The sequence below is a fragment of the Eleutherodactylus coqui genome, chromosome 7, assembly GCF_035609145.1.
Source record: "Eleutherodactylus coqui strain aEleCoq1 chromosome 7, aEleCoq1.hap1, whole genome shotgun sequence".
NCBI lineage: Eukaryota > Metazoa > Chordata > Amphibia > Anura > Eleutherodactylidae > Eleutherodactylus > Eleutherodactylus coqui.
In genome coordinates, this window is record NC_089843.1 from 218,420,304 (window position 1) to 218,445,795 (window position 25,492).

The 25,492-nt window shown below is 47.5% G+C and overlaps 1 protein-coding gene across 1 annotated transcript in view; it reads right to left on the reverse strand.

Annotated features, from left to right (window-relative positions):
* SCARB2 (scavenger receptor class B member 2) overlaps positions 1-25,492 on the reverse strand; it is a 54,284-nt gene that overhangs the window by 24,757 nt on the left and 4,035 nt on the right. Inside the window, exons 2-5 of the mRNA XM_066574399.1 lie at positions 22,128-22,285; positions 7,943-8,090; positions 3,396-3,596; positions 381-472 (exon numbers count right to left, since the gene is read on the reverse strand). Coding sequence (XP_066430496.1) covers positions 381-472; positions 3,396-3,596; positions 7,943-8,090; positions 22,128-22,285 — 599 coding nt within the window. The remainder of the gene's footprint in view (positions 1-380; positions 473-3,395; positions 3,597-7,942; positions 8,091-22,127; positions 22,286-25,492) is intronic.

The following is a 25,492-nucleotide window of genomic DNA, read 5'->3' on the forward strand; positions in this document are numbered from 1 at the left end:
TAGTCTGGGATATCCCAGTTATACTACTACTTTATAGTGCATTGGCACAACTTGCACAGGCATTTCCCGATTCTTGGAGAAGGCATACATAGTAGCACAGTGAGGTGGAGAAAATACCGTAATCCAATTACCTAAACTGATTCTCCTACAATGTTGATCCAGAAGAAGAAAAAAAATATAGTCTCCAAGAGGCAGAAGCTAATTTATCTCATTTTAGAGAAAATATTCTACCCCCGGGTCAACCATGAAAGAAGCCTCAACCATGAAGCTATACAGTAACTTTCTTTCCTCATCGTGGACCATCTTCTGAAGGCGCTTTATGAAACGCTTGAACCTCGTGGTCTTGGTTACACCCCATCAGAATATGTCGGCATCCCTACCTTTTTCCTTGCCATTTCACAATCCTGGAGAAATCTAGGTATGCTTCAGAACCGCTAAGAAACACGTACGTCCCGTCATTCGTTGTGTTCATCTGTGGAAACACAAAGCAGTTGTATCCTATGTGGGGTCCATAAAGACAAGAACACTTTGTGTGGCCCTGGGGCCTTTTAGGAGAACCCCGGCTGCCATGACACCCGCACGGCTCCCTGCAATCTCACGTGGGGGTGGGGGGGGGGGGGATTTAAGTCAGAATAGACAGCGTCATTTAAAGGGTTAATAGCCGCGATCGGCCGCGCGGCCATTTGCAGCTATTGCCCGTGGGCGTCAGCTGTAATAAACAGCTGACGCCCGCGCTGTATGAAGAGAGGTCGCCCCGCAATCTCTCTTCATAAATAGGCCGCCGATACAGGCCGTCAAAAGGCGTATCGGCAGTCGTTAAGGGGTTAAATTAGACCCCTGTTTACGACCAGTAAATGAAAACTTTGAAGGCTGTTTTCGGTGCAAAACGTAGAACAATATATGTGCATCTAAGGGACACTAAATTAGGGCTCTTGTACGCGGGACGAATTGTCGGGTGAAGATGCCCAACAGGTGGTTGAAGCGATAATCATGTCTGTGCTTTTAGACAGGAACGAGCATCACTAGTGGACAGAGGTCAGGCGGCCGGGGATCGGTTCGGCCGCCTCCATTCACCGTCAGCAGAAGGGTGCGGCCCTCGTTCGGTTTTCCGCATGCAGAAACTAAAGGACAAACGAGACGCAAACAAATTCTTTGTCATTCAGTCGGGGGGCATTTACACCGAACGATAATTGATTACAAATATCTTAGGGCCCTTTTACACGGACCGCTAAATCTTTCAGTGTAAACGCATGTCCTGACTGAACGACGAATGAGAATTTATTGAATTCCCGTTTGTCATTCAGTTTCTGCATGCAGAAAACTGGACGACGGATCGGCCCGGAGAACAGCGGTTGTTTACTTATGAACGACTGCCTGTTTATTGTGACTGGAGGTAGGTGGGCCGGAAAGATTATCGCTGGGATGTCCTGTCGGGCATCTGCAGCTGACAGATCGTAAGGCGTACAAGAGGCTGGAGGGCGGTCATCACAGAAATGCAGAATCAGAGTATACATAGCGTTCGCTTGCAGTCTGTTGCCTTGGAAACACACAAGTCTTTGCAGGAGCTGTATACAAAAATGGTAGGATGTTTGTAATCAAGACTATTTGCAAAGCTACTTCATATTTTATTCTCTAAGGCCTCATGTCCACGGAGAAAATCAGGCCCGCTATGGATTCTCCATGGAGAATCCGTAGCGGGTCCCTCCTGCCCCGCGGACATGAGGCATAAAAATAAGAATTAACTCACCTCTCGCCCGCTCCGGATTTTCCCTTCGCCGCGGCTTCATCTTCTCTCCGTCGCGGCCGGATCTTCTTTCTTCGGCCAGGCGGATGCGCAGGGCCCGTCGGTTGCGTGCCCCGCGCACGCGCCGGCCCGAAGACAAAAAGATACGGCCGCGACGGAGAGAAGATGAAGCCGCGGCGAAGGGAAAATCCAGAGCAGGTGAGTAAATTCCGATTTTGGTCTCCTGCGGATCAGGACGGCTTCCATAGGCTTCAATAGAAGCCCATGGGAGCCGTCCCCGCGGGAGACCCGCACGAAAATGGAGCAGGGTCCAGATTTTTTCATGCTCCTTTTTTTTTAAAAAAAAATCACTTTTATTGACCATCCGCGAGTATTTATCTACCCGCGGGTGGTCAATGCATCCCTATGGGGTGCGGATCCGCGTGCAGGAGAAGAGTTAAAATCCGCTGCGGATTTTAATTCTTCTTTTGCCCGTGGACATGAGGCCTAAGTACGTCAGCAATAACAATTTTTTTTTTAAAGCAGCTAACATAAGAAGAGCTGATAGAAAGAGTTGCTACTATTATTTAACATGTCGAAAAAAAAAGTTTCTAGATGTTCTAAACCAGTGAGGAACACTACTTATACACCGAGCAGCTTTTCAGTTCAAAATGGCTGCCCTGGGCATCAAGCGATAACACAGATCATCACAGTGATAGGCATAAGGAAGGCTGAAGGTGTCTCACAACAAGCTGTGTTCTGTATGCAAAGTTCCAGCCCTGTAGTAAAGTATATGTTGGGTCTAATGCCCACTAGATGAGGGCATACATCCAAAGACATATTTCTACCCCGTGTCCCATGCCTGATGAATCCCCATCTTGCTTGCTTCTATGGAGGCAATCCATCGGGACTAAAAGTAAACAACTTGGAAAGTACGAGTCAAACATTTGGGGCTCCTTTGGAAACTTATTGGATCTATAAGATGGAGAAGGTGCCAGTACTGAATATTAAAGGGGTTGTCCCGCGCCGAAACGGGGTTTTTTTTTTTCAATAGGCCCCCCATTCGGCGCGAGACAAACCCAATGCATGTGTTAAAAAAAAACCTGTTTAGTACTTACCCGAATCCTGGCGCTGTGGCGACTTCTTCCTTACCTTACTAAGATGGCCGCCGGGATCTTCACCCACGATGCACCGCAGGTCTTCTCCCATGGTGCACCGTGGGCTCTGTGCGGTCCATTGCCGATTCCAGCCTCCTGATTGGCTGGAATCGGCACACGTGACGGGGCGGAGCTACGAGGACCAGCTCTCCGGCACGAGCGGCCCCATTTACCAGGGAGAAGACCGGACTGCGCAAGCGCGTCTAATTGGGCGATTAGACGCTGAATTTAGACGGATCCATGGAGACGAGGACGCTAGCAACGGAACAGGTAAGTGAATAACTTCTGTATGGCTCATAATTAATGCACGATGTACATTACAAAGTGCATTAATATGGCCATACAGAAGTGTATACCCCACTTGCTTTCGCGGGACAACCCCTTTAACAAGGAACCTCTTCCTAAATAAATGCGGTATATCGGTTCCTTTATATTTCTCCAGCCTTTCCCTCTTTCCTGACTGTTTGACTATATATTGCATCTAAATATACTTTTCACCCGTCTATAAAACTTACCTTGTAGAACAAACCAAACATTTCACTAATACTGGGTACTACAGCGTGTACCAGAGAGAGCACAGGATCCTTGTAGCCCCACAGCAGTTCGTGGACCGGTCGTGTAAGAAACACTCCTTCATTGTAAGTCTTCAGAACGGCCTCAAGTATCGGTCTGATGTACTTAAAATACTTATTGTTTTTGGAGATTTCCATCAGAGTCTGAAATGAAGATAAGAAAATGCTTGTAAGGGCTTGTGAGCCTTAGGGTGCCGACACGCACTGTGGTGATCCACGGTAAACACACGTGGCTCACGGCGAAATGCCAGGCAGCTCCTTGACTGGTCAACTGAAACAATGGCATGACCAGGTGCCACCCGTCTATTAGCGGTGATCCGAATGCGTCTACAGCGGACAACCACAGGGCTTACTAAATTTGGCTGATGATGGGCAAAAACACCCCAAACACTTGTACATGCTCTATGTTTCTGTGTGGTTGTGCACCTAAGGTCCCCATAGAAGTCAATGGCGGTGCATGCAATACGCAGGGAGATGCATGAAACACTGCATAATTCTGATGGAAAAAAACACACATCTGGAACTAAATTAGGCAGTTTAATTAGTATGCAAATACGTTGCGCTGAGGATGGCACTATTGCGCTCATGTGAAGCCGGTCTTACTATCTACTTATGTACCTTATAAGGGTTCTCTCATTACAATTGTTGGGACAGGCCATAAAGCTTGAAGTAGAGGTACACTGATCCTGCATACTTTAGGGCAGACATGGTAATAGTGAAGCGAGCGTCCTCCTCATCAGTTCTGGGGCCGTGTGATCTCGGGGTCTGAGGAATATACTTTATCATGTCCGTACGATATGGAAGTTGTTGGTATAAACTATTCTGCAGGACGCTGGTCACTGAGAACAGATCCTGAAGACCCCAACGACAGGGGAGGGTTGTTGGCTTACAGCGTGCGCACAAGAGCCCTATGTAAGCATAGGGACCCGCTACAAGGACAGCGCGGCTAACACCCAGCAGTCTGGGGAGGATATATGTACATATAACGCTGCAGTTCTCCGTTTGTGGTGTTTGTCCAGGCACATGTGAACAAGGACTGATTACTACATAAAGGACAGCTATTAGCCTCTTAAGATAAATCAAAATAAATAGAAAGGTTTTATTCACTAACAGCAAGCGGTGATCTCGAAAGTGTCGAGAAAAACAATAATTGCTAGACTGTAGCATATTTTCAATATACACTGTGTCATTTCAATGAGACTGTACAACGCCTTCAATCCCGTAAATTGGAACTGGTCACGTCCTTCATGCGTCCTTCATGCTGTTCTCACTGGGGGCATCGTATAGCTGTGACAGTTATGCCAACTTCAGCAGCTGCCCCCTATGGGGTAATGTGCTGCTGTTTTCGAGAGCTTGAGGCGGGCAGCTAAAGTAATAAATGGAATGGGTGGACTACAATACCCAGAGAGGTCATCAAAATTGGGGTCATTTAGTTTAGAAATAAAGGCAGCTGAGGGGTGACCCAGTAACTATGTATAAATATATCAGGGGACAATACAGGGATCTCTCCCATCATCTATTTATACACAGGACTGTAATAAGGGGGCGTCCTCTGTCACTGAGGTATTTACACCAACATAGAAGGGGATTCTTTACTGTAAGAGCAGTGAGACTATGGAACCCCAATCAGAGGCAGCGCTTTCTGGAGGTGGGTATTTTTTAATCCCCGCCCACCAGAATAAAGAAGAAGACTGCTGGGGACGGGAAGAAGAGATGGACGGAGCTTCTAGGGGAGTTAATTTTTTTATTTTTCTACAGCAAGGGATGATTTTCAGGGTAGGGCTTTTATTTCATGCCCCTCCTTCCCGTGAAAATCATCGCTGCAGGGGTTGTGTCAGCAGCACCAACGTAATACCCAGACAGGGTCGGGCTAGGGATGCAACAGCCAGAGTAGAAAGGAGCCCGAACCCACACTTCCTCAGGATATCCATGGATATAAAAGAAGGCTTCGGCAGCAGACAGAGGTGCAAAATCCAAAGAGACTTTATTGCCCCATCACACACAATCCCAGTGACGTTTCGACACTAGGCCTTTTTCAAGCTTCACATGCTGCCTTCATCCCATTGCTTTCAATCGGGCGGCAGCAGTGCCGGCCCCACTGAAAGCAATCGGATGGCATTGCGCTGCTCTACCTCAACTGCGAGAGGAGATTCTTTCGTCCCCGCTGCAGTCCCCTCATCGCTGAACACTGTGACAGTGCTGTTGCAGTATTCAGGGATGAGTGGACTCCCTGCGGGGATTGATGGAACCCTCCGGGAGTCCTCTCATCCCTGTGGGGACAATCCCTGTGGCTTCTGGCCAGAGGCCCCTTAGAAATGTCCTGCTGTAAGCAGCGGGGAAGCTATTCCGTGTGCAGGAGTTTCCACTAACTCCTGCTCCCATAGGAGTCAATGGAAACTCCGGCAAAACGTGCACCAAAGTAGTGCATGTCCTATCTTTTTCAGGTGGTTTAGCTGTAGTTTTTACTGTTATGTACAATTCTTTTGACTGCTTTTACTGCTTAAAATGTCTTAATGTATTGTATGGGTCGTTACAGATGCAGCAATACCAAATATGTATTATTTTTACAAAAAAATAAATAAAAATGCGTGTGCAAAAAAAAGTTAACATTTTTTTTTTAAAGTGGACTATTTTCCCACCATTTTAATTTTTAAAAACTTTTTTTCTAAGTCCTTACAGAGTACTTGTATATGCGATACTATGATCGCTCAAGTTACACACTGCAACACTTCTGCATTGTGGTGTATTACCTTTATTCTCTTACTATACCATTCGTGGCTGGCCCTGGAGGGCACCATTAGGCCTCCAATTGCCACGGCAGCCCATTGGACCTTCCACAACTGCTTTGCAGTGGGTCGATGACGTGACAGAGGGAGCTCCCTCTCTCTTAACTGTGTTTATGCTTTGGTCAGTAATGGTTGATGACTGGAATTGGAGTTCCCTCTGATCCCGGCCATTGCAGAGGCCATTGCTGCTGGTTACTGCCACATTTTCCTTTGGGTACGTGAGAATCAAAAAGGAAAAAACTGGCGCAATTCGCCAGAAAAGGTAGTGGGACTGTAGGATGCAAGCTTCCACTTCTTCTGGTATCCCCAGCCCCGGATTCTTCTGCCATTAGTTGTACTCTTTGACTGATGAAGGAGTTAACCCTAAAATGTGTATCTTATGCTGTTTTTTAATCTATTTAATAAAAGAGAAGTTGGATATTACATCCTACCGTACCACTACCTTTTCTAGAGAGTCGCACCTATTCACCAGTTTTTCTCCTTTTTGATTCTCACATATCTCGTGTGCCCAGCCTTGGTGGTTCTTCTGGTTGGTAGCACCACTACAATTCGTCTACGTTTTGCAACCCTCTCTAAGGCTTTTGGTTTGTAGATATTTATCTGGGACCCAAGCCTCTGATAATATTGGGTTTGCTCCACCCCTCTTCTTTCTCAGGTCCCTTCGCAGGCTCCGCCCGCGCTCCCTTCGCAGGCTCCGCCCGCGCTCCCTTCGCAGGCTCCGCCCGCGCTCCCTTCGCAGGCTCCGCCCGCGCTCCCTTCGCAGGCTCCGCCCGCGCTCCCTTCGCAGGCTCTGTTGAGAGCTTGTGTTGCAAATTGTGGCACACAGCACTATTTTTTACAAATTACAATAATGGACATAATACTGGACCTCACTAACTCCATGTGATCCATTGGGTGCCTAGCTGGGGTGTATATGCCTGAGTACATGTGCATTTATTACCTGATCGTCATCCTTTTTTAACGGTTATTTAGCTACTTGATTTTCCAATCATTTTTGCTTTTTTTGTAAAGGAAATCAACTCAATATTTGCTGAGTTTGTGCTTATACACAGAAGCCAATCTGAGCACACATAACTGCAGTGTAAAGCATGGAGAGATAGAACAGCAGCCCGAGGCGGGGTTCTCATGCTAGACTTGTGTGTTGAGACCCGCACAAATCTGCACGAATATGAACCCCATTCTTTTGAATGGAGTCATACACATGAACGATTTTTTCCCGCATCGCATAAAAAAAATTGCGGCACGTCCAATCTTTGGTTGTGCCTCGCATTGCCCACTGTTTTCAAATGGAGCTGGCGGCAACATCACAACACGTGCCAGGTGCACGCGGCGCGATGCGAGGTTTCTCCATTGAAAACAATGGGAGACACTCGCTACTTTCCCAGAGTTATGCAGGGAGGTTTTGATACAAAAACACCTCGTACCCGCGGCGAAAACGCATGTTGGCAAACGCAATGTTGAGCCGAGTTTCACGGCCCGATTTTACACTCGCCCAAGAGGCAGTTTTCTGACTACTTTGGGTTCCCTTTGCAGCTCAGACTACAATGTAGCTCAAGTCCCATCACTGATTACTGCAGACCTAAAAAGCAGCCAACACTGACCGAAATAACCGCAGGTAAGGATTGCCCATGGGGTAGAGGGTTCAATAGAGTTCCTTAAACCTTAACTGGAATTCAGCTTTAACAATGGTCCAATAACACTTACCACAATGGGGATATTAATGGTTCGGATTAAGTCCTCCTCTGGGTCCCCCACAGATTTATCAGGTTCAAAAACGTAAGTCTTGGGGTTAACGGCAGACACCTCAGTACCATTCTCAAGGAAGTCTATATCTTCTTTAGGTCGATATTCCCTACAATACAAGTAAGCAAATGATTTAATTCCAAAGTAAACTTCATAAACAGATCATTATTAACCCCTTAAAGGGGTTGTCCCGCACCAAAACGGGTTTTTTTTTCTTCAATAGCCCCCCCGTTCGGCGCGAGACAAACCCAATGCATGTGTTAAAAAAAAAAAAAAATGTTTAGTACTTACCCGAATCCCCGCGCTGCGGCAACTTCTTCCTTACCTTAGCAAGATGGCCGCCGGGATCTTCACCCACGATGCACCGCGGGTCTTCTCCCATGGTGCACCCTGGGCTCTGTGCGGTCCATTGCCGATTCCAGCCTCCTGATTGGCTGGAATCGGCACACGTGACGGGGCGGAGCTACGAGGCTATCTTGGGGGGGGAGGGGAGGGGGTTGTTTTCCCAGCGTACATATTGCGGCAAAAAACATATTATGACTTTATTATGGATGAATTACACTGTGTAACACACTTTTTGCTCCCAGGCTGTAACCATTAGTTGCTGATAGATTAAGACTAGAGATGAGCAAACATACTTGTTTCGAGTAATTACTCGATCGAGCATCGCTATTTTCGAGTACCTGGCTACTCGGGTGCAAAGATTCGGGGGGCGCCGGGGAGCGGGGGATGGCGTGGTGGAGCGGGGGGTAGCAGTGGGGGAACAGGGGGGAGCTCTCTCTCTCTAACTCTCCCCCCCCACTCCCCTCTGCAACCCCCCGCATCTTTTCACCCGAGTAGAGAAGTATTCGAAAATCACGGTGCTTGATTGTGAAAAAGGGGCGTGGCCGAGTACGTTCGCTCATCTCTAATTAAGACACAATCATTTAAAAAATATCATTTTTTTTAGGTCTCCTGAATAATATTTCAGGCAATCTCTGAAGTTCACATAAAAACCACAGACATCATCTATCAATAACATCTTCCTACAGCCATGACTCAGGATCTGCCAGATCAGACAAATGGGACCTTATCGCTACTCTGTGGAGATTAGTAATAAGAAATGTGGCAATTCTAGATACAGAGTTTGTGATTCTCTCGTGCATCTGCTTTCCTTGTTGCGTTTCTAAGGGCACATTCACACCGGCACCATCCTCAGAGCCAGACAACGAAAATGCTGGAACTGCTGAAAACGGCATGTACCAATGTACCAGATCAAAGCGGCATAAAAAAAATGCACCGACCATAATAGGGTCAATCTGACTCCCAACAAACTGGCTGAAAGTTTCCCAGATGAAATCGCGCAGTACTCTGTATGTTCCTGCAACTGCCAACAAGAGAGGAGTCCGACATAGTCATGTATTATATAGGCAATATATAGGTAGTGCAGTGTATTATGCAGGTGATCAAATGATCGCTTGTCTAAAAACCGCTGAATCAGTGAGGATGGGTACTATTGAAGGAATTTACAATGCTGGTATTATACTCAGACGCAATCTCAGAAAGAATACGAACTATCACTTTCCATGTCTTTCCAAATGGCCATATATGACCAGAACTTCCTGGCCATCTTGGGTGTGGAGTGGTGTGAGAAGTGGAGATGCACCGGAAGACTCCCCACCGGTTAGGATAGCTGGGCTCTCTTCTTGAGGCTGTGTTTTTGATTCTGCTGTGCTGGCTTCCTTGCTGGTCGTTGGGCCTTTGGTTTTGCGGCACCACAGTACCTCTTGTGGAGGAGTGGTGATAGCTGAGGCTTGTCTGTTGTTGCAATGACGAGGAGGAATGAAGTCAGTGGTGCATGCGCGTTCCACAATGGCGCTCAGGCGCAGGCATCTGCAAACATTACTGCCAATACTTTGCACTGTGAAGCTGCCTGTGCAAGATTGGAGGCAATATCAAGTATCGCGGAATGCATGAAGCGTGACCATTCTGATCACTTTAATGAGAAAGTCCACGGTGTGGCAAACAGATAGGCAGAACTTATTCGCTCAACTTCTCACATATTAGGGCATTAATCAGAGATTCAACAAAGACAACAACTCGAAAAGAGCTCCAAAGATCCCCAGAGTAGATAGAAGTACCTGTCCATAGGACCACTAGACTCATAAAACCCGCCTCTGTGGAGGGTATGACAAGAGCAGCCAGGAAAAATGCTATTGCTTAAAGAAAAACATAAAACACATTTGGAATTCGCCAGACAGCATGTGGCAGACCCCCCGTACACACGGAAGAAGGCTCTTTGGTCAGATGAGGATAAAACTGAACTTTATGGCCATCATAGGAAGCACAATGTGTGGCGCCAACCCAACACTTCCCATCACCTCAAGAACACCATTCCCACCGTAACACATGGTGGTGGCCACATCATGCTATGGGGATGATTTTTATCTACAATTACTGGAAAACTGGTCGAGATTGAAGGAAAGGTAGATGGCATAGAACGATTCTTGAGGAAAACCAGTTCCAGTCTGCCAGAGATTTGAGAATGGGACAGAGGTTCACCTTCCAGTAGGACAATGACCATAAACCTACTGCTAAATCTACACTGGAGTGGTTAAGGGGAAACGTGGAAATGTCCTGGAATAGACTGGTCAAAGTCCAGACCTCAATCCAATCTATGTAGGACTTACAGACTGCTGTACACCCAACACAACCCATCTAACCTGAAGGGGCTAGAGACGTTTTGCTCGGAAGAATGGGCAGAAATCCCAGTGTCTAGATGTGCTGAACGAACAGAGACATTCCCCCGCAGACGGGTATCTGTAATTGCAGTGAAATGTACTTATTGATTTTCGGGGGTGAATTCTTTTGGTGTTCTCTGTTTTGTCATAATTACTGTTTGTGTCACAGTAAAAAGAAATGTCTTGCACTCGTGTTGCTAAGCGTGTTGTTTAAAGGGGTTGTCAGAGTTATGGAAGCCCCCGTCACTGGGTGCCCCGTGCCTTTAAATAAATTTACAAAGGGGTTGTCTCGCGGCAGCAAGTGGGGTTCAGCACTTCTGTATGGCCATATTAATGCACTTTGTAATATACATCGTGCATTAAATATGAGCCATACAGAAGTTATTCACTTACCTGCTCCGTTGCTGGCGTCCTCGTCTCCATGGCTCCGTCTAATTTCGCTGTCTTCTTGCTTTTTTAGACGCGCTTGCGCTGTGCGGTCTTTTCCCCTTCTGCTCGGTCCGGCACGAGCTGCGTTCTGGCTCCGCCCCTTCTACGCGTCATCACGTAGCTCCGCCCCGTCACGTGTGCCGATTCCAGCCAATCAGGAGGCTGGAATCGGCAATGGACCGCACAGAGCCCACGGTGCACCATGGAAAAGGACCCGCGGTGCATCGTGGGTGAAGATCCCGGCGGCCATCTTGGTGAAGGAAGAAGAAGGAAGACGTCGCAGAGCGGGGATTCGGGTAAGTAATATGTTTTGGTTTTTTTAACACATCCCTTGGGGTTGTCCTGCGCCGAACCGGGGGGCCTATGGAAAAAAAAAAAAAAAACCCGTTTCGGCGCGAGACAACCCCTTTAAGGATCAGACCCTTATAGTGACTCCAGTGAAATGTTGGTGTGAGGATTGTGCTGTGGGCATCCCTGTTTATCTTCAAGGTATTTTCTTAACTCGGACAAACCCTTTAAGTCAAATGCTGTCTCTCTACCAAAGCCCCAAAAGTTAATTTTAATTCCAGTTGCAGCAAAACAGGAAAAGCCCCAATAGGGGGGTGAATCCTTTCACAGGACGCTGTATATTTATCCTCCTACGCTGCTGATTTCTATACGTAAGGTCATCATATACATACAATACAAAAACGGATTTTTCATGCAAAAGATGGCAATATAATTTCATTCACACAAAACGACTACAATTCCTCCTTTGTAGGGCCGCAGTCATATATATTACTGGAACTCATTAAGCTCCAAACAGTAGCGGCACAAGAATTGTATTGTTCATGAGCCGTCAGATCCTGACCTTTGGTATTGGACCAAGCCCTGCATTTTATGGCCGTGTAAACAGCGCTAATCCCTACCAAACCAACCATATAAGTACACACAGAAACAAACCAAGGTTGACGGGCTCTGAAAACATCCTACATGGTGTTGGGCTACTCAGAGACCTATACAGCTCTCACCGAAATAGATTTCATCCCAAAACAGAACGATTAGAGACTTTTCGCACGGGATGGAATTACGCGGCAGAACGCATCCAGCAGAACTCCACACCGGAATCTGTGGAATTGTCGTCAGGTTGTAAGCCAATCTGATTTCCACATCATAGTCAGCAGATTTTGATACAGAATTTACTGTGGTTTGTCATGGGGCCTAGTCAGTCCCGGGTGAAAGGTCCCTTAAAGTAGTTGTCCCGCGAAAGCAAGTGGGGTTATACACTTCTGTATGGCCATATTAATGCACTTTGTAATATACATTGTGCATTAATTATGAGCCATACAGAAGTTATTCACTTACCTGCTCCGTTGCTAGCGTCCCCGTCTCCATGGTGCCGTCTAATTTTCAGCGTCTAATCGCCGGATTAGACGCGCTTGCGCAGTCCGGTCTTCTTCTTTTCTGAATGGGGCCGCTCATGCCGGAGAGCGGCTCCTCGTAGCTCCACCCCGTCACGTGCCGATTCCAGCCAATCAGGAGGCTGGAATCGGCAATGGACCGCACAGAAGACCTGCGGTCCACCGAGGGTGAAGATCCCGGCGGCCATCTTCACCAGGTAAGTAAGAAGTCACCGGAGCGCAGGGATTCAGGTAAGCACTATCCAGTTTTCTTTTTTAACCCCTGCATCGGGTTTGTCTCGCGCCGAACGGGGGGGCTATTGAAAAAAAAAAAACCCGTTTCGGCGCGGGACAACCCCTTTAAGGACATATTCTGGGACTTTACAAAAGAACTTCAGGCGTAAAAATATGCAAAAGTAAAAAAAAATAAAATAAATAGTCACCTTCTCCAGAGGTTTCCCATCCAGCACTGGAACCTGGAAGAGGCAGGCTGTTGGTCAAGTGCCATTCACTGTACCCATGACCGCTCAGCCAATCACAGACTAGGGTGGGGATTCTTCCATGGCTGCTGAAACTTGTGATTGACCACACATGACGGCTTCTTCCAGGTTCTGAGCAGCAGGCATCGGGGCTCCGGTGTTGGGCGGAAGCCACTGGAGCAGGTAGGTATGTCTTTCTTATTTTGCACATTCCTAAACCTGCAATTTTTTTATTTCTCTGAAGATCCCTTTAATTGTGACCAAGGGGACTGCAAAAAGGGTTAATTTGATTTTGCAATTTGTAGAAACCCATAAGTTTACACAATAGTGACATTACAAAGATCACAGTGCAAGCCAGAACGAACCAAGGCACATGACTAAAGTGAATCACTGGATGCCTCATGTAACAATTCATGGCGGTAGGCACGGACGGCTTTATATTGCTTGATGCCCAGTACAATACTCTCTATTAACCCCTTGAGTGGCACGCCCAGAAATTTTCCGGGACGAGCTCCACTGCTCATAGTGACATAGCCCGGAAGATTTCCGGGCTATGTATCACTATGGGAGCTGCAGAGCACAATGCCACAAGCTGTGACAGTGTGCTCTGCCTGCACAGACCCACATAGAGCAGTGCAAGGGCTTGGAAAAACCAGCAGAAGATATTGCCGATATGTCGGCAACCTACTGCTTTGTTTACAGGTTGCCATAGAGACCCTCGGCTTGTCAGAAGCAAGCCGATGGTCTCTGTGGCAGGGAGAGCTTGGTGCTTGGCTGTCAGAGGACAGCTAGGTACCTGCTCTTACAGCAAAGATCAGAGAAAACCTCCGATCTCTGCTGTGTTAACCCTTTACATGCTGCAGTCTATGTGACTGCAGCATGTAAAGGGCTGTCACTGCAGCATGTAAAGGCCTGTCACCATCGGACCCCCGGAATGTGATCAGGGGTCCTGATGGGTCCCTGTGGAAGTCCCCTAAAGGGACAAAAAATGAAAATTAAAAAAAAAAAAAAAAGTTAAAAAATTATTTAAAAAAATAATAAAAACACTTGTCTCCCTTTACTTTGTAAAAAATCAAAAATACAATCACACATGTGGTATCCATGCGTCGTAATGACCCAGAGAAGGAAGTTAATGCATTATTTAACCCCTTAATGACATGGCCCCTTTTTTTCTTTTTTCCCCATTTCTGTTTTTCCTCCCCCCTGTTTAAAAAATCATAACTTGTCCCGCAAAAAACAGCCCTTATATGGCCATGTCAATGGAAAAATGAAAAAGTTATGGCTCTTGAGACGCAACTGCAAAATTAGTTGAAATTCAATGATTAGACCATTTTAAAAAACCTGCCCTGGTGGGCACGACAGGGTGGTAGGAAACCCGCCACTCAAGGGGTTAATGCTCCCGCACTTATACATCATACAATGCCCACATAGCATTGCTATTAATTGCCTAATTAACACTTTCCAATCTACAGACTTGAGAATGAAGCTGCATCCTGTCCAGCTGCATTTCCATAGCTTAAGATACAAAGGTGCCAGTTCTGAGTGCCCCGGCCATCAGAGGCTGTAGTGACAGTTGACAAGGATGTGCCACCTGTACGGCAGCACAGGGCACATGCCAACCATGGCTGTGGATGTAATAGCATGGTCCTCTGTATTGTGTATGTAACTGTATATGACGATGCAGCCGTGGCTTCTGCACAATTGGCCAGGCGATGCCACTACTTTACTAGCGACTTGGCATACATTGCCCTGGCTGGAAGTACTATTCACTGAATGTACGAGACCTGAGCAGAACCACTGAAAACAGCCTAAAGGAGGATTATGTGGCCAGGAGTCAGTTCTTCGTCAGAATGGAAAATTGGTTAGAAGGATGCATTCGGACATTGGTGGCAGTGTGCAACGCGTACATTGGACTTGTGTTTTTTTTTTTTTTTAAGTGGAATAGCCCCTTTTCTAGTTGTTCTAACAAAAACTAAAGTCATTGCTGCCCCAAAACACCAATCGGATCACTTCTCTTTTCATTTTGTTCTGAAAAAATATCCTTAGTGGTCTAGGGGAGCGAGTACCAATAGCCCCCGGGGTCTAGGGGAGCGAGTACCAATAGCCCCCGTCGTCTAGGGGAGCGAGTACCAATAGCCCCCGTCGTCTAGGGGAGCGAGTACCAATAGCCCCCGTCGTCTAGGGGAGCGAGTACCAATAGCCCCCGTCGTCTAGGGGAGCGAGTACCAATAGCCCCCGTCGTCTAGGGGAGCGAGTACCAATAGCCCCCGTCGTCTAGGGGAGCGAGTACCAATAGCCCCCGTCGTCTAGGGGAGCGAGTACCAATAGCCCCCGTCGTCTAGGGGAGCGAGTACCAATAGCCCCCGTCGTCTAGGGGAGCGAGTACCAATAGCCCTTGTGGTCTAGGGGAGCGAATACCAATAGCCCTTGTGGTCTAGGGGAGCGAATACCAATAGCCCTTGTGGTCTAGGGGAGCGAATACCAATAGCCCTTGTGGTCTAGGGGAGCGAATACCAATAGCCCTTGTGGTCTAGGGGAGCGAATACCAATAGCCCTTGTGGTCTAGGGGAGCGAATACCAATAGCCCTTGTGGTCTAGGGGAGCGAATACCAATAGCCCTTGTGGTCTAGGCTAGTGAATACCAATAGCCCTTGTGGTCTAGGCTAGTGAATACCAATAGCCCTTGTGGTCTAGGCTAGTGAATACCAATAGCCCTTGTGGTCTAGGCTAGTGAATACCAATAGCCCTTGTGGTCTAGGCTAGTGAATACCAATAGCCCTTGTGGTCTAGGCTAGTGAATACCAATAGCCCTTGTGGTCTAGGCTAGTGAATACCAATAGCCCTTGTGGTCTAGGGGAGCGAGTACCAATAGCCCTTGTGGTCTAGGCTAGTGAATACCAATAGCCTTTGTGGTCCAGGCTAGCGAATACCAATAGCCCCCGTCGTCTAGGGGAGCGAGTACCAATAGCCCCCGTCGTCTAGGGGAGCGAGTACCAATAGCCCCCGTCGTCTAGGGGAGCGAGTACCAATAGCCCCCGTCGTCTAGGGGAGCGAGTACCAATAGCCCCCGTCGTCTAGGGGAGCGAGTACCAATAGCCCCCGTCGTCTAGGGGAGCGAGTACCAATAGCCCCCGTCGTCTAGGGGAGCGAGTACCAATAGCCCCCGTCGTCTAGGGGAGCGAGTACCAATAGCCCCCGTCGTCTAGGGGAGCGAGTACCAATAGCCCCCGTCGTCTAGGGGAGCGAGTACCAATAGCCCCCGTCGTCTAGGGGAGCGAGTACCAATAGCCCCCGTCGTCTAGGGGAGCGAGTACCAATAGCCCCCGTCGTCTAGGGGAGCGAGTACCAATAGCCCCCGTCGTCTAGGGGAGCGAGTACCAATAGCCCCCGTCGTCTAGGGGAGCGAGTACCAATAGCCCCCGTCGTCTAGGGGAGCGAGTACCAATAGCCCCCGTCGTCTAGGGGAGCGAGTACCAATAGCCCCCGTCGTCTAGGGGAGCGAGTACCAATAGCCCCCGTCGTCTAGGGGAGCGAGTACCAATAGCCCCCGTCGTCTAGGGGAGCGAGTACCAATAGCCCCCGTCGTCTAGGGGAGCGAGTACCAATAGCCCCCGTCGTCTAGGGGAGCGAGTACCAATAGCCCCCGTCGTCTAGGGGAGCGAGTACCAATAGCCCCCGTGGTCTAGGGGAGCAAATACCAATAGCCCTTGTGGTCTAGGGGAGCGAATACCAATAGCCCTTGTGGTCTTGGGGAGCGAATACCAATAGCCCTTGTGGTCTAGGGGAGCGAATACCAATAGCCCTTGTGGTCTAGGGGAGCGAATACCAATAGCCCTTGTGGTCTAGGGGAGCGAATACCAATAGCCCTTGTGGTCTAGGGGAGCGAATACCAATAGCCCTTGTGGTCTAGGGGAGCGAATACCAATAGCCCTTGTGGTCTAGGGGAGCGAATACCAATAGCCCTTGTGGTCTAGGGGAGCGAATACCAATAGCCCTTGTGGTCTAGGCTAGTGAATACCAATAGCCCTTGTGGTCTAGGCTAGTGAATACCAATAGCCCTTGTGGTCTAGGCTAGTGAATACCAATAGCCCTTGTGGTCTAGGCTAGTGAATACCAATAGCCCTTGTGGTCTAGGCTAGTGAATACCAATAGCCCTTGTGGTCTAGGCTAGTGAATACCAATAGCCCTTGTGGTCTAGGCTAGTGAATACCAATAGCCCTTGGGGTCTAGGCTAGTGAATACCAATAGCCCTTGTGGTCTAGGCTAGTGAATACCAATAGCCCTTGTGGTCTAGGCTAGTGAATACCAATAGCCTTTGTGGTCCAGGCTAGTGAATACCAATAGCCCTTGTGGTCCAGGCTAGTGAATACCAATAGCCCTTGTGGTCCAGGCTAGTGAATACCAATAGCCCTTGTGGTCTAGGCTAGTGAATACCAATAGCCTTTGTGGTCCAGGCTAGTGAATACCAATAGCCCTTGTGGTCTAGGGGAGCGAATACCAATAGCCCTTGTGGTCCAGGCTAGTGAATACCAATAGCCCTTGTGGTCTAGGCTAGTGAATACCAATAGCCCTTGTGGTCTAGGGTAGTTAAGGTGGCTGTCCACGGCCTTTTTGCTTTTCTATAAAACCCAGCTTTCCCTGCCACAAAACAGCAAATAAGCATATATCCTCCTTTACCTGCTCCCTGCATCTACTTCACCGGCGCTCGGTCATCACACCTATTGTTTTTTTTATTGGACTGCAGTCTCGCCCGTTTATGGGATGTCACAGACTGCTGCAGCCAATGACAGAGCTCAGAACTCCATTGATAAGTCCTGCAATAGGCTGCAGCAGCCTGTGACGTCCCACAAACAGGCAGCCTGTAAATGTGATGTCACAGGGGAGACCCGTGGTGGCTGTGCAGGGGATGTGGGGAGCAGGGAGAGGGGAGTATATGCCTATCTGTTGTTTTAATGGCAGGGAAAGCTGTGCTTTACAGAAAAAGGGGTTAATGACGACTTCTGTGGTGGTTTAGGCAACATTCCTAGGAGTCTAAGGCAGTGAAGAAAACGTATAATGTACATTAACTCCTTAGTGACACAGCCTTTTTTTTCACCATTTTTGTTTTTTCTTTCCTCCCCCTTTTAAAAAAAAACGTAACTTCTTTATTTATCCATAGACGCCACTATCTGAGGGCTTTTTTTGCGGGATGAATTGTATTTTTCAACGGTAATATTTACTGTACCATACAAAGTGCTGAAAAACTTTTTAAAATTTCGAAGTGGAGTAAAATGAAGAAAAAAAATGACATTCCACCAACTTTCAGTGCGTCTTGTTTCTACAGCGCACAAACTGCAAAAAAAAACGACACGATAACTTTATTCTACGGGTCGGTACGATTGGTACAATACCAAACGTATAAAGTTTTTTTTGCTGTACTACTTTTATTTTTTTTCAAAGACATTTCATTTTTTGAAATTATTTTCTGCCGTCATCTTTTGACCGCAATAACTTTTTTATTTTTCCGTCGACGTAGTTGTGCGACGGCTCCTTTTTTTGCAGGATGTCCTGTAGTTTCCGTTGGTACCATTTTGGAATGCATATGATTTCTTTGATCGCTGTTTATTGCATTTTTTCTTGGAGACAGGATGACCAAAAACGTGCATTTCTGGGGCTCTTAATTTTTTTTTCTGCTGACGTTCACCGTGCGAGGTAAATAATATGCTATTTTGATTAATCGGACTTTTACGGACGCGGTGATACCAATTCTGTATTTTTTTTCAGGATTTAGATTCTTTTATTATAAATATAGCAAAACGGGGTGATTTAAACTTTTATTACTTTTTTTTTAGTCCTCACGGGGGACAACAACTTGTGATGCTTTGATCGCTGCGATTGGGCAGGCAGTCTATCAAGCCGTCTGATAGGCATTCTGCCAGGACAGCCCTGGGGCCATTCAGAAGTCCATGACACCTGCACGGCTCCCTGCCATCTCATCGAACAATGTTCAGGGGATTGAATTGACAGCGGCGTTTAAAGGGTTAACAGTGGCGCGACTGATCAGAGTTGTTGCCTCCGGGTGTCTGCTGTAATAAACAGCCAGCGCCTGCGGTGTATGATGGGAGATTACTGCTGGATCTCCCTTCATACATACCCCAACGCTGCGGGAAGTAAATGTACACCCTGCAGTGGGAAGGCGTTAAAGGACCTTTTTATATTTTCCTTTGGTGAGTCTCCTTTAACCCCTTCATGACACGGCCTATTTTGGGCTTAAGGACGCAACAATTTTTGGCGGATTTTCTTCTCCGTTTATCAAAAGTCATAACTTTTATTTTTCCGTCGACGCGGCCGTATGAGGGCTTGTTTTTTGCGTGGCGAACTGTAGTTTTTATCGGTGCCACTTTTGGGTACATAGACTATATTGTAAAACCTTTTTTTTATGATAGCAGGGAGAGAAAACGCATCAATTCTGCCATAGATTTTTTTTTTTTTTTTTTACAGCATTTATCATGCAGCATAAATGAGACATTCCATTTTTTCTGCGGGTCGGTACGGTTACAACGATACCAAAATTCTTTCATTTTTTTTTAGGTTTTCCCACTTTTCTGCAATAAAAACCCTTTTTTTTGGAAATCTTTTTTCTATTCTAAATTGCTGCATTCAAAGTCCTGTAACTTTTTTATTTTTTGATGTACGGAGCTCTATGAGGGCTTATTTTTTGCGAGACGAGCTGTAGTTTTTCTGGTACCATTTTGGGGTACATATGGCTTTTTTGATCACTTTTATTGCGTTTTTAGTGAGGCAAAATGCTAAAAATTAGCATTTTGCCTCAGTTTTTTAGCGTTTTTTTTAGCGTTTTTTCCCGTGCACAGTCAAAAGCATGTGCAACTTATTGTACGCGTCGTTACGGACGTGACAATACCAAATATGTGGGGGTTTATTTTTTTTTTACGCTAATCTGAGAAAAAGCATAAAAAAAATGTTTAACTCTTTTTTTACATTTTTTTTTTATTCATTTTTTTAATCTTTGTTTTTTTTTACACTGTTTGTGTCCCTCTGAGGGACTTTAACCAGTGCCCTGATGATCGCTGTCATAAGGCATGGCAGAGCTACTGCTCTGCCATGCCTTATCGCTTATACAGCGATCATAGGCATAGCCAATACAAGACGCCAGTGTCTGGCGTCCTGTTACCATGGTGACAGGCCGGGCTCTCGCGATGTTATCGCGAGAGCCGGCCGGAGACACAGAGGGAGTCCGCTCCCTCTGTGAACTCTTTCCCTGCCGCGATCTACTTAGATCGCGGCAGGGAAGGGGTTAACAGCGGGGGGGGGGGGGGGGCGCATCTCCAATGGCCCCCCGCTGTTGCAGCGGGACGCCGGCTGTGACTGACAGCCGGCTCCCGCTGCGGGATAGCTATCTCCATGACGTACGTTTACGTCCTGTTGCGGGAAGTACCAGGCTGCCAGGACGTAAACTTACGCCCTACAGCGAGAAGGGGTTAAAGTCCAAAGGCGAGCATCTCATCTAAACTGCGCGTAATAGAAATGAGTATGTAGACAAAGGAATAAATAATTAATTCTTATTGTGCCCAGAGGTGGCATAGGGACCACTGGGATTCCTGCATCAGATCTGGACTATTTTTACTTAGCCTCCAATTATGCTGTGCTCTTCTGTGTAATGTAATTATATCAGGTAAGTCCTGGGAGTGCAGCTACAGATCAGCTGGCTGCTTCCCACTGGCACAAACCAGAATTACTCATAATATCATAGATACAAGCCTGTTAACGCATGTTCTGGAGTTACAAAGTGTGCCAAGAATAATTAAACTGCAAGTTCCTGCAAGCCAAGTACTTACAAGAGCACACGGTGACGGAGTGCCTAGAGGAATGGAGACTAGAGATGAGCGAGCGTACTCGGATAAGCACTACTCGCTCGAGTAATTGGCTTTATCCGAGTATCGCTGTGCTCGTCCCTGAAGATTCGGGTGCCGCTACGGCTGACAGGTGAGTCGCAGCGGGGAGCAGGGGAGAGCGGGCGGGAGAGAGGGAGAGAGAGAGATCTCCCCTCCATTCCTCCCCGCTCTCCCCTGCAGCTCCCCGCTCCGTGCCGGCACCCGAATCTTCAGACCCGAGCACAGCGATACTCGGATAAAGCAAATTACTCGAGCGAGTAGCGCTTATCCGAGTACGCTCGCTCATCTCTAATAGAGACATTTTAGAGCGAAGGATTAATACCATCATAACTAAAACAACCTCCTGCTATATATTACATGGAAAATAACACAAGTACATATACTGACCCGTCTCGGGCCCCACAGCTCCAGCCGTTTACCCCACCAGCACATTTACCTTGCCGATGCTTCATTTCCAACCTGCAATCAGCCTTTATATGGGAAGTTCCAGGCTGCTGCAGCCAATTACAGATGTCAGCAGCGGACCGCTGAGTGTTTTTAGACATCGTAGTGATGGTCAATATATGCCTAGATTAGAGATGAGCGAGCATTGCCCTTAGGGAGTACCTGCCCGCTGGAGAGAAAAGGTTCGGCTGCCGGCATGGGTGACAGGCGAGTTGCAGCAGTGAGAAGGGGGAGCGGGGGGGTGGGGGGGGGGTGGAGGGAGATCTCCTCTCCGTTTCTCCCCGCTCTCCCCCGCCGCCGGCAGCTGAACCTTTTCTCTCGAGCGGGCAGGTACTCCCTAAGGGCAATGCACGCTTGAGTAATTGCCCTTAGCGAGTATGCTCGCTCATCTCTAGCCTAGATGATCTTTTGTATTATTTATCAGTTTATCTGCTTTAAATTAAATATATGAATTATGGTCCATGAATTTATTGATATGTGGGTTTTTCTGAGTTTTTTTTTTCGTGGGCGCTTGTGCTAATTTAGCCATTCTTTACGAAATGGGCAATTGTGCCTAAAATTTGTCCTTTTACACTAAATGTATATAGTTTGATATGCATTTATTGTGGAGTCAGCAAGACAAATTTGGAATCCAGCTCTGAGTCCTAAAATTGACGCATTTTAAGACTATTTTATCTACCTTTGATTGTCTGATTACTACACAGTATTAGTAAATCTGCCTCAGCATTTTTATTTTCAAGCTAGAATTGGAGCATTTCTGCTGACGCCAAAATCTTCCACATTTTGAGGTCAAGCACACTTACCGGTAAGTATATGGTCCAATTTCATCTACCTCAGGCTTCTCTCCATTCAGGACTTCCAGTGGGTTAGTTACATTAAAAAAATAGAACTGCATGTAGATTGGAGGAGGGGGGTTGACCCAGGAATCGAACACCTCTGTCCCGTTCTTTAATACTGTAGCCTGGAACATAATTTACAGAATTACCAGACTTAATAAATGTTACTAATCTGCTAGAAAATAGAATAACAATACAAAAGTATCACCTGTATACAGTGACATAAAAGGATATATATATATATATATTATACACACACACGGGAGAGACCGTTAGATAGATTTCTAGGGCTATAATGAGGTTATAGGTCTACCTTGATTTGTAGCTTTTTGGTAAAATTTAGGAAATTGTTTTTGTAGAACTCTCCTAGCCACTGATTGCATGCAGTGAAGGTTGAAGAACCAACATCTTATAGGACTTAAGAAGCCGTACACATTGGATAAATGTCAAACGAACACGCCGATTTCGATGGGCTCAGCCGAAGTTCTAACATGTATGGGAGTCACCCAGATCTCCTGCAAAGAGAGATATTGTCTCCTTCATCCCAATGAAAGAAACCATGCATGATGAGTTGAGTGGGCAGCCGGGAGGAGGGCCTGTCCACGGGCAGCCGGGAGGAGGGCCTGTCCACGGGCAGCCGGGAGGAGGGCCTGTCCACGGGCAGCGGGGAGGAGGGCCTGTCCACGGGCAGCGGGGAGGAAGGCCTGTCCACGGGCAGCGGGGAGGAAGGCCTGTCCACGGGCAGCCGGGAGGAAGGCCTGTCCACGGGCAGCGGGGAGGAAGGCCTGTCCACGGGCAGCCGGGAGGAAGGCCTGTCCACGGGCAGCCGGGAGGAAGGCCTGCCCACGGGCAGCCGGGAGGAAGGCCTGCCCACGGGCAGCCGGGAGGAAGGCCTGCCCACGGGCAGCCGGGAGGAAGGCCTGCCCACGGGCAGCCGGGAGGAAGGCCTGCCCACGGGCAGCCGGGAGGAAGGCCTGCCCACGGGCAGCCGGGAGGAAGGCCTGCCCACGGGCAGCCGGGAGGAAGGCCTGTCCACGGGCAGCCGGGAGGAAGGCCTGTCCACGGGCAGTCTTAAGGGGTTGCCTATGTTGTACCATCTTGGTATAATCCCTTCTCTATTGAGTAATACAAGAAATTGTCATATACTCCCCACTCCTGCTGTGCCCTGCAACGGTGCTCAGTCCCCCAAGGTTAACAAGACATCACAGGGGTAACAGCCAATAGCAAAGCTTAGTGATCAACCGCTGAGGATCTGTTATTGGTTGCGGCCCCTGTAATGTCTCACAAACCGGGAGGGGCTGCAGCTGTAAACAGAGACCAGAGCGGGGGACGGAGCACCATGGCAGAACACAGCGGGAGCTTCAATGAATACCCCCTCCACCGATCCTGTGGATGCCACGTAAGTTAAATTCCAATTAGAATGCTGATCGAGAGAGAATTGGAACAACAGGATATTCCAATCCCTTGTTCAGCCATCAGTGTATCCGTTGGCTACCGAGAGATCCTGCCAAATCAGGCGGTCAACACCACGAGGTTTAGTGGAAGAAGTTCAGTGGTCATCTATCTCATTCAGGAAATAACTAATAAAGACTTTCCACCTAAATAAAATACAATTATAGAGTAAGATTCTTCGTATCTTTTTGTCTCAGCCCTATCCATACCGAGGAAATGTTTAGTTGTTGCCCTGTCTCAGCAGTGGAAGGTGGTGTTAGATAGCGCCATGGACGGAGAAAGCAGCGTTATGCCTCACCAATATACACTAAATGGGGTACTGCCAGGGAAACGTGACATAGATTGTAGATTGTAGATTTATCTGGAGCAATCAATGCCAGTCAGCTGCTGCAAAAGCTAATAAAGTCTGGGGGTGCATAAAAAGAGGCATAGGGGGCGAGGGACGAGAACATTATCCTCCCACTATATAAGGCACTTGTCAGGCCTCACATGGAATACTGCGCACAATTCTGGTCACCGGTGCTCAGGAAAGATCTTGCAGTGCCTGAGGGGGTTCAAAGAAGGGCAACTAAACTAATACATGGAATGAAAGGACTGGAATACCCAGAGAGGCACCAAAACTGGGATTATTTACTCTAGAAAAAAAGACGGCTAAGGGGCGACCCAATAACTCTGTATAAATCCATGAGGGGACGATACAAGGATCTCTCCCATAATCTGTTTATACCCAGGACTGCGACGGTAACAAGAGGGCATCTGCTACGTCTAGAAGAAAGCAGGTTTCATCACCAACACAGAAGGGGGTTCTTTACTGTAAGAGCAGTGAGACTGTGGAACTCTCTGCCTGAGGACGTGGTGATGGCAAAATCCATCGAGCAGTTTAAGAGGGGACTAGATGTCTTTCTCGAGCGGACGCATATAACAGGATATAGACATTAGGTGATCAGCGGGTTTGTAGTTCTGGGTCTTATATTTAGGTAGGAACTATCAAAGGTTGATCCAGGGATTATTCTGACTGCCATTATGGAGTCAGGAAGGAAATTTTCCCCCAAATGGGCTAATTGGCTTCTGCCTCTTGGGGTTTGTGCCTTACTCTGGATCAACAAGGAGGTTCAAACAGGCTGAACTAGATGGACATTGTCTCCATTCAGCCTAACATACTGTTACTAGGCCTCCAGAAGAAGTGCATGCATTATTGTTGGCAGGGTCTTGTCTCCTGCCAAGTGTATGGAACAGTAAAGTTTGAGGGGGTAATGGTTTTAACCACACTGTTCCTTTAAAGTGAACCCATCACCTTGAACATACAGCCAGAACTGCGGGTAGCATGTTATACAGCAGGAGGAGCAGATTAATATATGGGTTTGTAGGAAAAGATTCTGTATAACTTGTATTTCATTTATTGAAATTCCTGCTCTTTCTGGTCTTAGGAGTCCAGTGGGCGGTCCTATCAGCGAATGTTAGTGCACACACTGTTACAGGAATGGAGGTCAGTCACTGATAGGAGTCCAGTGGGCGGTCCTATTAGCGATTGTTAGTGCACACACTGTTACAGGAATGGAGGTCAGTCACTGATAGGAGTCCAGTGGGCGGTCCTATCAGCGATTGTTAGTGCACACACTGTTACAGGAATGGAGGTCAGTCACTGATAGGAGTCCAGTGGGCGGTCCTATTAGCGATTGTTAGTGCACACACTGTTACAGGAATGGAGGTCAGTCACTGATAGGAGTCCAGTGGGCGGTCCTATCAGCGATTGTTAGTGCACACACTGTTACAGGAATGGAGGTCAGTCACTGATAGGAGTCCAGTGGGCGGTCCTACCAGCGAATGTTAGTGCACACACTGTTACAGGAATGGAGGTCAGTCACTGATAGGAGTCCAGT